We start from the raw sequence: 12586 nt of genomic DNA on the forward strand, positions 1-12586 counted from the left end.
GTGTTCCTCAGTTTAGGCAGAGTCAGGCGGTAAGGAAAGTGAGTAATAGAACTAGGGGAAGAAATCAAATCAAGGGGGAACATAAAATCTCTCCCAGCCTCTTCCCTTCTGCCTATACTTGCAGCATTTTAAAACTGTTTTAGACAACAACCACTTTCACAACCTGTTCAGGAACCAGACTCTACTTCAAGTTATTTAACAATAATCTACCTGAAATGATTCAAAGACACAATGATTTTAAAAGATTTAAATTTCTGTCCACAAAGATCAAATATCATATCACAATAATTCACTGAGAGATTTCACTGCTGCAATTCGGACACATTTCACTGGTTTATTTAATCTGACCTTTAAAATAGTATTGACAATTTTGTAAAGTACAAAGGGACCAAAAAACAAACAAACAACCCACTAATCAGAAAGGCATATAACCTACCTCCATTAATCCTATTTGGCTGCTGCTCTGGCGTTTGGGCTTGAGGAGAATAATACTGCTGCTGCTGCTGATAATTATTTGGAGGGAAATACTGTGAAGTGGGGCTTCTCCTGCACTCCCGAATACTGGAAAAAGTTTGAGAGTGTGGAATTCCTCTTTGGAATGGTGAACAGCGAGTAAGTCGGGGCTGTGGAGGTGGCAGGTGATCAAACTCTTCTTCATCCTCAAGGCTATAGCGATCATATTCCTGATCACTGCCCGTTCCTTTCTTTCCTGAATGTAGAGAGATACTTGAGCTGTGTCTTGATACAGATGCTGAAGTAGAAGCATAATCTTGTCTAAGACCTGTAAATTTTAAGAAAATGGTATTTGTTTTTTAACTAGACGATCAATACTTGTAACTGAACTATACTTAGGGCCAGAGCCTCAGCTAGTGTAAACTGGCACCACTTCATTCATGGCATGTGCACACCATCTCCTGTTTCCAAAGGATTAAACAAATAGCCATCAATATAAAAATCATATTTGTCTGAAAATTTGTACCTACTGTTGTTACAACTAACACTTAAGATAATTATAATTGAATTAGAGGAAAAACATATTCTTCCTTGTTCCAGTATATTTACCTGTGGCCTGATTTTGGAGGTGTGATTGTGTTCTCCTATTTTCACCACTCTGATTGCTCCAGCCAGATTTAATTGAGTGTTATCATCTGCGTTACATGTGTATTCTCAGTTAGCCATTCTTCACTATTACTCCCATCTGGCTTTCAACACCTCTTCCCTATATTACGGTCTCCTTTTTTCTCTTATATCCCTTTCTCTCATCTACCCAGCTTGACTGATACAAAAAAGGGGGTGGTGCAATGCTATGTTCATTATCTCTCAATGGATTTCCATGTAAAATTTATCATTATTTGTAACTAAAAAGATACATATTTTCCAAATTGCTAGTAATTCAACCTGTAGCCTAAAACTACTATGCTGTTCTCTGCAGGGCCAGCTCAAGGCACCAGCGAAGGAAGCAGGTGCCTGGGGCTGCCAATAGAAAGGGGCGGCAGTCTGTCCGTTGTTGGGGCGGCATGTCCGGGTCTGCAGCTGCAATTCTGCAGCGGCAACCCAATCGCTCCACTTCAGTCTTCGGCGGCAATTCGGCAGCAGGTCCTTCACTCCCTCTCTTCGTCTTCGGCAGCAGCTCAATCGGGTCTCTCTCTTTTTTTTCCTTCACTGCTTGGGGTGGCAAAAGAGCTGGAGCTGGCCCTGGTTCTCTGGGGCTTGTGCATAAATCGCCACACTGCACGCAACCCAAAACTTCAGCTCTTGAATACCTCAAACATTAGGGTCAGGGGAGAATCTATTTCAGAAACTCACAAGGTAACCAAAAATCCATGAAGTGTATTTTCCCCCTTTCAACAGATTTTGTGCATGAGGGGGATGATTTAGTCCTCCCTCAATTCCCCCCCCCCCCATCATAATGCAGCGCAGTGCTGGGGGTTTTAACAGAAAGAGACTGTAAAACACCTACACTGAAGTTTCTTCCAATGAGACAGAGGTGACAGCCTCCACTCAACACATACAGATCAAGTTTGAAGTTCTAAAAGATTCATTTTCAGTTATCCAAGTACAACAATGAATTCAAACCATTTCCTCACAGGTGAAAAGCATTTCTCTTCCTGCCATTCAGATAAGACATTTTTATTAAATTTACACTTGGCGGAGACCAAGCATGAAAAGTTTCAACTCAAATGATAAGTTTGCTTGAGAAAGTTGTGTAACTGAAATTAAAAAAAAAATAATTTAAGGAAAAAGCCACATACTTTCTTCCTGCAGTCGAGCCATGATCTGAACATCAGTGAGGTCCTGTAGTTTATATCCCATGGAGATGGAATCATCCTCCAGTTCGGAGGTGCTCAGTTCACTGTCTATTGATGACTGGGGGCTGAGAGGAGAACTTCTAGAAATGTAACCTATACAATAAAATAGATTCTTTAGTCAGTAAATATGTACATTATCTATGTCACAAAGGATCTGCATTCCAAATATTTTTGTACAGATTGAAACCTTATGGAAATTTACTATAAACAGCTTTCTACTAACATTTTGCTAGTTGATTTAGTGCTCTTGAAAGGTGAAGATACAATCCTGGAGTGCAAATCCCTGTTTGTTCCCAAATTAGGTACAGCAAAGACAACAGACAATTAATCCATCACAGTTTGATTGACTGGGCTAGCTTTCATCCCCAAACATTTCAAACATTTGAGCCCTTCTTATTTAAAGTGTAGTTCTACTCTGAAAAGTAACCGTGTAAATATATCACCAGCTTCAACAGATCAGCTTCTTGTATGGATTCCAAGTCATATTCATGTACTTAAATTGTATTGTTTTTTAAATTATTTATAATTACAGTAGTACCAAAAGACAACAACAACTGGGGACGCATAGTGCACTGTACAAATACATAGGACAACACTCCCTTCCACAAACACCACACAACGGGAAAGGAAGTTGGATTCTATTTCTTCTGGATTCTATGCTGTGGCTGGGGTATACTCAATGCTTCTACATGCAGTCTGGCTGGAATTTGTGAGGGGGGGTCTATTCATCTCTTTGTAGTCACAGCTTATAAGTCATAATGAATGTTGTGGGGGAAAGATAGTTTATTTGCCACTGTGTGACAACAATAGTCAACCATCACCACTATGTTCTTAGCCTCAAACTAGCTTCTCTTGTTCCAGATTCCCAAAATTAGAATTTAAACTTACACATGTTCTTGACTAGTTTCCTCAGAGGAAACTATTACATGGACTATGAAGGTCAGAGGAGAAAAAAAAACCAACCCTCAAAGGGCTTACAGTAGCAGATCTAGACGGTAGTAGGGCCAGAGGGGAGCCTGCTGCAGCTGAAGCAGCAAAGGAGGTGCCTAAATCAATTCTCTCTGCTTGAACGGGTGCCTTAGCCACCCACGGGACATCTGTCTACAACTGCACAGCAACAGGATGGGCTACTGTCTGTCTTTGTGTAACCACAGGTTTCAGTTATCTTTCTAGGGCCCATTCATGGTTCTCCAGTGCCCAGTCATGAAGAGCAAGAGTAGGAGGTCAGTCTCTGGAATGCATCATGTTTCCATTCAGTGTAAAGAACTACTGCTCCCCAGTCTCCTTGTGACGATGACCAACCCCCACAGCTTGGCTCTCTGCACTAGCTGGACTCTGATTTGGGGGATCTTAGGGAAAAGGAGCCAGTGCAGATCAACATGCCCTTCTGGTGCTAATCCCCTTGGACTGCAGCTGTCACCACCTACCAGTAGCATGTGAAACTTCTCATTCCAAGGGGATTATCTCCTCCACCCCCACTGCAGTTTAGCAGAGGAAGAACTCCTGATCCCTGCACTGAAAAAAGAATAACACTATCCTTTTGCTACTTGCTCCTTTGGCCACTTGGAAATGCAATTAGGTCCTTCCAAAGCTCCTCTTCCCCAGCCACCCACAATTATCCATGCCCCTTTCAAGGGGGCGACAAGCGGGGACAAATTTTTTGGTCAGGTAAATCTTTGCTAGTTATAGTGAAACTCTGCTTATGATGAGGAAAGCCACCTCATTGTGTAAAATAAAGGTGGAAACTCCACTACATGATCATTTTATAATTAAATTAAATGATAGGCCTAAAATTCTTTAAATCTCACCAGTAAGCTAATAGTTTATACATCCTAGGCAGGTACAAGGTATTGCAGTTAAAGTACAGTGAGATAAGATTGAGTAAAGCAATTTTGTAAGGATCATAAATCACTAAAAAGTTAAGGATTACCTGGTCTTTCAGGTGTTAGTATTGCTTTATTGGAGGTTTTAGAGAAGCTGGGAGTATTAAAGCCATTGCTATATGGGGTGAGTCTTGCAACAGGACTATAGGGAAAGGCCAAGGAAACAGGTGTAGAGAAGAGGCTCCGCCATCGGCTAGCTGTTACAGATGTAGAAAAGAACAATTTTAGGTTATAAATAGAATATTGTTTTAGGGAGAGAAAATCGTCAAACCATAATCTGTTCACTCTATTTTGTAGGTTTAAGGCACGAGGAAAAAATTGTCTGAAGTTCAGTAGCAAAACAGAGAATTAGCAAAAAGCCTTCAACATCTAATAATGCAGGGTTTCTCAAACAGGGGTCGCCTCTTGTGTAGGGAAAGCCCCTGGTGGGCCAGGCTGTTTACCTGCCGCGTCCGCAGGTCTGGCTGATCGTGGCTCCCACTGGCTGCAGATCGCTGCTCCGGGCCAATGGGAGCTGCCGAGTACGTCCCTCGGCGCTTTCCGCCACCCCCATTGGCCTGGGACGGGGAACCACGGCCAGCGGGAGCCGCAATTGGCCGAACCTGCCAACATGGCAGATAAACAAACTGGCCTGGCCTGCCAGGGTGCTTTCCCTGGCAGGCCAAGTGCCAGAGGTTGCCGACCCCTGAACTAAGCTATGGCTATGAGAGTTCAGATACAGAATAGTAAATCACAGTTACCTATCAAGTGTTAAAAACAACTGTAATCCCGTTCCAAGCTTTTAAGCTACTTGTCATACATTTTTCTTCTGTTTACTGTATTAAATTCCTGGTTACATAAGCATGACTTTTTTTTTTTTTAGGATCAAACAAATTACAAAACAGGCCACCTATTTTTCTATAGATTTCTTAACAAAGATTGCAAGGTACTGTATCTGGTCTGCTCAGCAACATCAGAGGGAGCCCACAATAGGCAAAGGCAACAAAGCTTATTCAGTATAGTTAAAAAAAAAAAGAAAGAAAAAGAAAAAGAAAAAAATGTATTCAGGAAAATTGAATTAAATTGGTTTGGGGCAGGGTTGTTTTTTGTTTGGTTGGGTTTTGTGAGTTTTTTGTGGTTGTTTTGTTTTAAAGGTATGTCCTTTAACAGTAAAATACAAACTATCTATATGACCTTAAGTAAATAAATCCTGCAAGCGCTTATGTTACATTACAGAAACAAAATATTTTTAAAAGGAAAATTATGTAAATTGCAATGAAGAATCAAACATTCAGAAGTGAGAAAAGCAGAAGGGTGGCACAAGGTGAAAAAATGAAAAATACTGACTTTTTTGTACTCTTGACTTAAAAAAAAATACTAGAGTTTGCTTTGATTTGAGAAACATTATAGCGTTTGACAAAAACAAATAAGGGAGCTAGGTCCTGCTCCAGCAAAGTACGTAACCATGTGGCTAACTCTGAGGTCATCAAGACTGCTTCATGTTTAAAACTAAGTGCTTTGCTAGGTTGAGACTTCATGCACTAGTCTTCACCTTTGGAGACCAGCTTTCGACACTGCCTTAAGTTGCAAGTAAAAAGTGTATGTTCTAAAGCTTTGCAAGCATCATATAACATAACTATCATAGATGTTAGTTGACATCACAAATATGCTGTAGAGTAGTGGTTCCCAAACTTGTTCCACAGCTTGTGCAGGGAAAGCCCCCAGCGGGCCAGGCCAGTTAGTTTACCTGCTGTATCCACAGGTTCGGCCGATCACAGCTGCCAGTGGCCGCGGTTCGCTGCTCCCAATGGCCGCGGTTCGCTGCTCTAGGCCAATGAGAGCTGCTGGAAGCGGCAGCCAGTACTTCCCTGGGCCCGTGCCACTTCCAGCAGCTCCCATTGGCCTGGAGCAGTGAACCGCGGCCACTGGGAGCCGTGATCGGCCGAAGCTGTGGACGCGGCAGGTAAACAAACTGGCCTGGCCCGCCAGGGGCTTTCCCTGCACAAGCAGCAGAGCAAGTTTGGAACCACTGCTGTAGAGTTTGGGATGATCGCCGTAACTAAATTGGACCTGCAGGTCCAGGATTTTAAATTAACTAATTTATTACTCATGTTTATTACACTAGTGCCTAAGGGCCAACTAAGAATGGTGCCCTACTGTGCTAGGCACTGTACAGACAAAGACTAGCAGAGATGGTCCCTGCCCTAAAGAGCTATCAATCTATTCTAAATAAACAGGAGAGGCACAGAATGAGGGAAGTGGTCTAACACGCAAACAGATTAAATAAAATGATGGCAGCAAACAGCATATTAGTGCTACAATTTTTTGTTTGTTTGTTTACTTAGGAGGGGAGAGGCTAGTTGGAAATTGAAGGGAGGGCTCAGTGGAACTGAGAAGAGTCTCAGAATGGTCAGAGGTCCCTGCCTTGGCCATTTCTGCTCCTACCAGCTGGTGTCTCTGGCTGGCTCCTCTCTGCAGTTTTCTCCTATGGCTGCATGGCAGGGATAGGGGAGGCACTACCATGATCATATGCCTTAAGTTTTCACAGGCCTCTGCCTATTGTGACTCTACCAGACCCACTGAGAAAAGGGGCCTTTTGACACTCAGAAGGTCTGAGATATAGCTATGCTCTACACCAGGGGTCGGCAACCGGTGGCTCGCGGCTCGCCAGGGTAAGCACCCTGGCGGGCCGGCCCGGTTTGTTTATCTGCTGCGTCGGCAAGTTCGGCCGATCGCGGCTCCCACTGGCCACGGTTCGCGGTCCCAGGCCAATGCGGGAGGCAGGAAGCCACGGCCAGAACATCCCTCGGCTCGCGCCGCTTCCTGCCTCCCGCATTGGCCTGGGACCGCGAACCGTGGCCAGTGGGAGCCGCGATCAGCCAAACTTGCCGACGCGGCAGATAAACAAACCGGGCCGGCCCGCCAGGGTGCTTACCCTGGCGAGCCGCGAGCCACCGGTTGCCGACCCCTGCTCTACACTGTGTAATGTCTTTACACACTATTCAGCCCATCCACCCGTTATCCTTGATAGTTCCATGAAGCAGGAAACTATTTTGCAGGGCAGACAAGCAGTATGATGAAACACCACATCCCCCTTCTCAGCATAACCATTGTGGGTGGCTCATGGGGGGGAAGAAAGTGCACCAAGTTGAGGGAATTTCAGTTCCCCTGCTCAATTCTACAGGTGCAAGTGGCTTGGCTGCTGTCCAAAATTATTCCCCTCCCTCTTCCTCCCCACCCCCAGTTTCCCATCTCCCATCAAAGGGTATTCTTGGGCTGTATAGGGAATTTTGGGCCTTTTGCACCACCCACTGGGGCCATTACTGAACCGCTCCCTCCACGGCTGTTATTGCACAGAACAGAGACAGCATTGCTAGAGAGAAAAAAGAAACAGCTCATTATTACCAGGAAGAGGAACAAAGGAGTCTGGCATGGAGGTGAAGGATTTGCAATGCCCAAGGGTCTCCTTCAGTGAACGAAAGCTAGACTGGAGAATGATCAGGGCATAATAGTACAAAGTAAAATCCTGCCGCCCCCCCCCCCTTCCCTTCCTTAGGAATTATTGCTACTCTCTCCATTTTGCAAGATTATACACTTCCTCCGCCCCTCAAAAAGAAAAAAAAATAAAGCTCTGAAATCATAGGTGCACTGGCAGTGTCACACACAGACCACTGAAAAATGCCTAGCAACATCATTCCTAGCTCTAGATGGGCCAGTGCTATCAGTCCTTAGCATTAGTTACTGAAACCCACCAATTTCACTCAAAAGGAGTTAAAATATGCAGTACATCTTTAAAAAAAGGCACAAGGCAGCTGTACCTGTAATTTTTTAACTCTAACATTTAGTACCTCTAGTTAAAAGTCATCATTCAATAGCAAAGGGCTATATTAACAGTTCTTGTGATTCTATTCTCTTGCCTAACAAAAGATACTGTTTTGTAAGAGTTTGATCATTTGCCAGGCCAATTTGCTGCCTGCATGTTCTCATTCACAGATGCGGTCAACAATACAGCACAAATAAATAGCATTCATTACTTTGTACAATAACTACTGTGAACAGGCCCACCAAGGACAAAGCTACAGTTATTGCAGCTCTGAGGGTAGAACTCACATTAAGAACACAATTAGTATTTGTGGCAAACAAGATGATTCCACATTATTCTTTCAGTATGTGATCTCAGGAAAAGCTGGGAGGGGGAACAAATATATTTTAGACGGAAAAGGGTCAAAAACTAATGTTGCTTGTTTTGGAAGGTTTAATCACCATATGCTAAAAATCATTGTATAGCCTTTAAACTTCACTAGGGTTATGATTATTTAGTAAGCACCACTGTTTAGAATCAAATTTTCAAAAAGTTTTCATTACAGTTGAATTGTAAAACAAAATAAATATTTCTACAGTACTCACAAAGACAACAGACCAAGGTTCAGAGAACTCACATACCAAGCTGAAGTCAAAACAGATGAGTTGGAGGAAGGGGGTATGTATGTGTGAGAAAATGTGAAATGAATGTAAAAATTTATAAACTCACCAAAAACCTGGAATAGGTAATGATTTTACCCTAGACTGATTCTGAGGCTGCACTGATTAACATAATAAAAAGCTACTACAGCATGCAAGGATTTGCACTTCATTAACTGTTTCCAATAGGCAGTCTTCCACCCCAGAATGAGATAAAATGTTATATAAAAGTAGTGAAGAATGCTTCGGCCTGATCCTGCATTGATGCAATGTTGCCAACTCATTATTTTATCATGAGTCTCACACTATATTTGGTATTTTTCTTAAAGCCCCAGCTCTCAGAGTAAATTATGTGAGAAGTGCAGCTTCCATTTTAAAAAATTAAAGCAAGTTTCCAGCCCTCATGGCTATGGAGAAAAACTTGAAAAAATGACCTGAGTATACTCTAAAGGTTGAGAAGATGTGCTGACGGATTAAGCTGTTCGCATGGCACACAGAAATTAAAGGAGTTAATGTACTGTAACTAGATAACAACCTCAGATGGCCTCAAACAACAAAGTTCAAATCAAATTGGAATTTACAAATTCTTTGGATTTGAGGTTTTGGTCTTGGGCTATATTTAGTAAATGGACAGCTCATAGTATTCTATGCCTATACCAGGGATTGACAACCTTTGGCACACGGCACATCAGGGAAATCCGCTGGCGAGTCAGGATGGTTTGTTTACCTGCAGCATCGGCCGATCGCAGCTCCCACTGGCTACGGTTCACTATTCCAGGCCAATGGGGGCTGTAGGAAGGGGCGGATAGCACATCCCCTCGGCCCGCGCCACTTCCCGCAGCCCCCATTGGCCTGGAACAGCGAACTGCTGCCCACGTCTTGTTTACAATGTCATTTGAGCCAACAACTGAAGGTACATTTACAGTATTGGCAGCCCCAAGAATTCAAACGTCATGAGTCAAGCCCCGCAAAATCATAAGTTTACCTTAAATCATGAGATTAAATATATATAAACAAATATTTGCCTTCTATGACAGCTATGTCTGTGTCTCCAATTTGATTCTGTGAAAACCATGTTGTATTTCAGGCTCCATTTTGGATATAGCCTTGATTCTGTCCTTCACTGTACACTGTGTAACCATCCTCTTGGATTGCATCATGTCTCTTCTGTTGTGGGGTGGAGGAGGCTGGTGCCTAGCTGTCACTGACCCTGAATGAGAGAGTTATCCAAGAGCTATCACCAATTCACTAGCCTTGCTCTGGTGGGACAATGGGGGCAGAGCCATTGACTATTAACAACCCTCTATGCCAGCAGCCCACAGTGGAGGGGGCTGGGAATGGAAAAACCCAGCAGAAGGACCGAAAGAGAAAAGGTGTCTCAGACTAGTTTTAAAAAGAGACAGGCTCTCTAGCAAGAGAAGCAGAACAGACAGGAGTGTCATCAGAAAATTCCAATTAATCAAACCCAAAAAGTTTTGTGGAAATATACCAAGTTCTATGACCTTATGACAAACCACATGCAGGATTCCATCAGAACCGTCTGGTTTCGGTCAGAGTGTCTGGTGGGCTGCTAGGGACTCCAGGCTTCCAAGGTCTGTGGCTCTGAGCAGCCCAGCCATCTTAACTGCCCCAGGGCCAGAGTCCTCAGCGCTTCCAGACTCCCGGGCCAGGTACTTTCCTAGCCTGCTTGACTCCCCCAGCCTGGTGAGCCAGCTGCCCCGAGAGTCACGCAGCCCAGGAAATTCTGAATTTCAGTCAGCTCTAGGCAAGGGGGACTGGTCCCTGCTGAAAGACACTAACCAAATCCCCCAAGACTTCAAGGAGTGGTTAGAAGTCCAGAGGAAGGGTGCTGTATTCAGCTGATTGTTTTTTCATAGATCTATAAATATGTTGTGCTGTCTGACTAAAGTGTATAAATGTTTAAGAAGTTCCTCTGCAAAGCATGTGTGTTCCTTACGGTATCTCTGCCACTTTATCTCCAAAGAGCTAAACTACACACCAGCAGTCACTGAGGGTGGAACCCTGGGAAAACATGCATAAACTATTGGGGTGGGGGTGGGGAAAGGAGCTTGGGAGGGCTGAGCACTAGTTCCAAGCTCAAGGCAACTGGGCTTTGTTGTTTTGGAACCAAAAGAGGTATCACGACATGGGGTCTGCACCTGGGAAGCACACCTGAGAGATGTAGGGCTAGGAGCAGTAATCATTATTTGTATTGCCAGAGTGCCTAGGAGTAAGACCCAAGGAGTGTGAAATCACATGGAATCCAAAGGTTGGGTCCAATACAGCAATCCAGTCACTGTCCACAAGGGGGACAGCCAGGACTGTAACACCTAGGTTTTTTGTTTATTTATTATTATTTGTTGTTTTCTTCTTTTTTATTTTTTGCTGTACACTCAAGCCATGTTTTCAAGTTTTTCTCTGCAACCATGAGTGCTAGAAACTTTTTTTAAATGGAAGTTTAGATTCTCACTAATTAAATGCCTCCATGAGCTGAGGCTTTAAAGAAAAAAAACAAAAACTGAATTTCATGATAAAAAATTACCAGAGTTGCTGGTTGCAGACACCAAATTGTATCTGCAAAATTGGAAGTTGGGCAGAGGCACTTACATATACTAAATATGTACTCAGGCGCAATATGTTTACATAGTCAGTATCTTGACATTCTAGATAGTGCAGTGGTGTTTCCAGATTAATAATCTCAACTATCATCAGATGCGGTAGCGTCTACGCTTTGTTTTAGAAGTTTATTCAGTACTTTCGTAACCATAGCAACAATTTCTTCAGCCATCTAGTTAGCGGTAGGAACTTTGCCATCAGCAGCGAGCCACATTTCAACTGCTTCATGCACATTTGCAGTCACTTTGAATCTATCATTGTCTCCAACTCTCTTTCCACCCCACACAACCCTCTTGCGGCTTCCTCGCTGTTCCTGTCTTTTCATGTTTTTGTTCAGAAGATGCAAAGTGCCTTTTTTTTCCCCTGAGTGCAAGGCTAACACACCTAAAATAACCCCAGCATAAATCTCAGCTGCTCTATCTGATGGAGGAAGACCCACATCAGACTATCTCTCTTGGTGAAGCTGTTCTGCTCTGTATTAAGTAACTGAATATTAATTGGGCCAGCAGAGACTGAGTGGTTAGGGCACTCACTTAAAGTGGGAACTGCCTGTTCAAATCCCTTCTCCTCATCAAGCAGCGGAGGAGTGAACTGGGGTCTTCCACATCCCAGGTGAGAGTCCTAACCACTGGGCTAAAGGTTATAATGGAGGCGGCCTCCTTCACCCATTTTGTGTGGAGTTAGATGGCCTCTGAGCACACCTAATGAATCAGGCTCTGCCAGTGAGCTAGGCAGAGAAATGCGTATCTTTATCCAATTTAAGGATCACACAGGGCCTTACATGCGAGACAGGCATCCGGGTGCCTGCCTTCCCCGTGGCAGAAATTTAGGTGCCTCGGGAACTTTTAAAGCAAAAATTGAGGTGCCAAGTGAGTTTAGGCAACAGCCAAGCAGTGAGTTTTGTGGATCTCGGTGCCACCTAAATCTGTGGCCATGTCTATATTACAAGCTTCAGTCAATGCAAGTTACATCAGCATAAAGCCACCACAGTCAGTATATCGCTCGTGCTGGTACATACTTGCCTCTTTGCACCAGCATTGCACCTGCTTGCCAGGAGCACTGGTATCAATGCCAGTGCGGTGCACCACGGGTAGATATCCCAGTGTGCAACTCGCCATAATCCAGCACATGGTCTTGGGAAATACAGGCAATGCATTGTGGGGCAGAAACAAATGTGCAGGGGTGACTGAGAGGGAGAAGTCAAATTTGCATCAGGCAACCATCTCATAATGCCATCCCTATCCCATAATTTTCACTCTTCTTTGTAAAATCCCACAAATCCACACAGCACTTGTCGCTGTCCACCATACTGGACAGAAGCATGGATCCCACAAAGCT

At 43.8% G+C, this 12586-nt stretch overlaps 1 protein-coding gene across 3 annotated transcripts in view; it reads right to left on the reverse strand.

The window, feature by feature from the left end:
• The window catches only part of SLAIN1 (SLAIN motif family member 1), a 73008-nt gene that overhangs the window by 20520 nt on the left and 39902 nt on the right, over positions 1-12586 (reverse strand). For 2 of the 3 annotated variants that reach the window (XM_045012293.1, XM_045012301.1), the window contains exons 3-4: positions 2253-2402; positions 437-781 (exon numbers count right to left, since the gene is read on the reverse strand). In XM_045012293.1, the coding sequence (XP_044868228.1) occupies positions 437-781; positions 2253-2402 (495 nt within the window). Of the gene's footprint in view, positions 1-436; positions 782-2252; positions 2403-4239; positions 4390-12586 lie in introns of all 3 variants that reach the window. The other variant, XM_045012285.1, reaches the window with a different exon arrangement.

This window comes from Mauremys mutica, chromosome 1 (assembly GCF_020497125.1).
Source record: "Mauremys mutica isolate MM-2020 ecotype Southern chromosome 1, ASM2049712v1, whole genome shotgun sequence".
Lineage (NCBI taxonomy): Eukaryota > Metazoa > Chordata > Testudines > Geoemydidae > Mauremys > Mauremys mutica.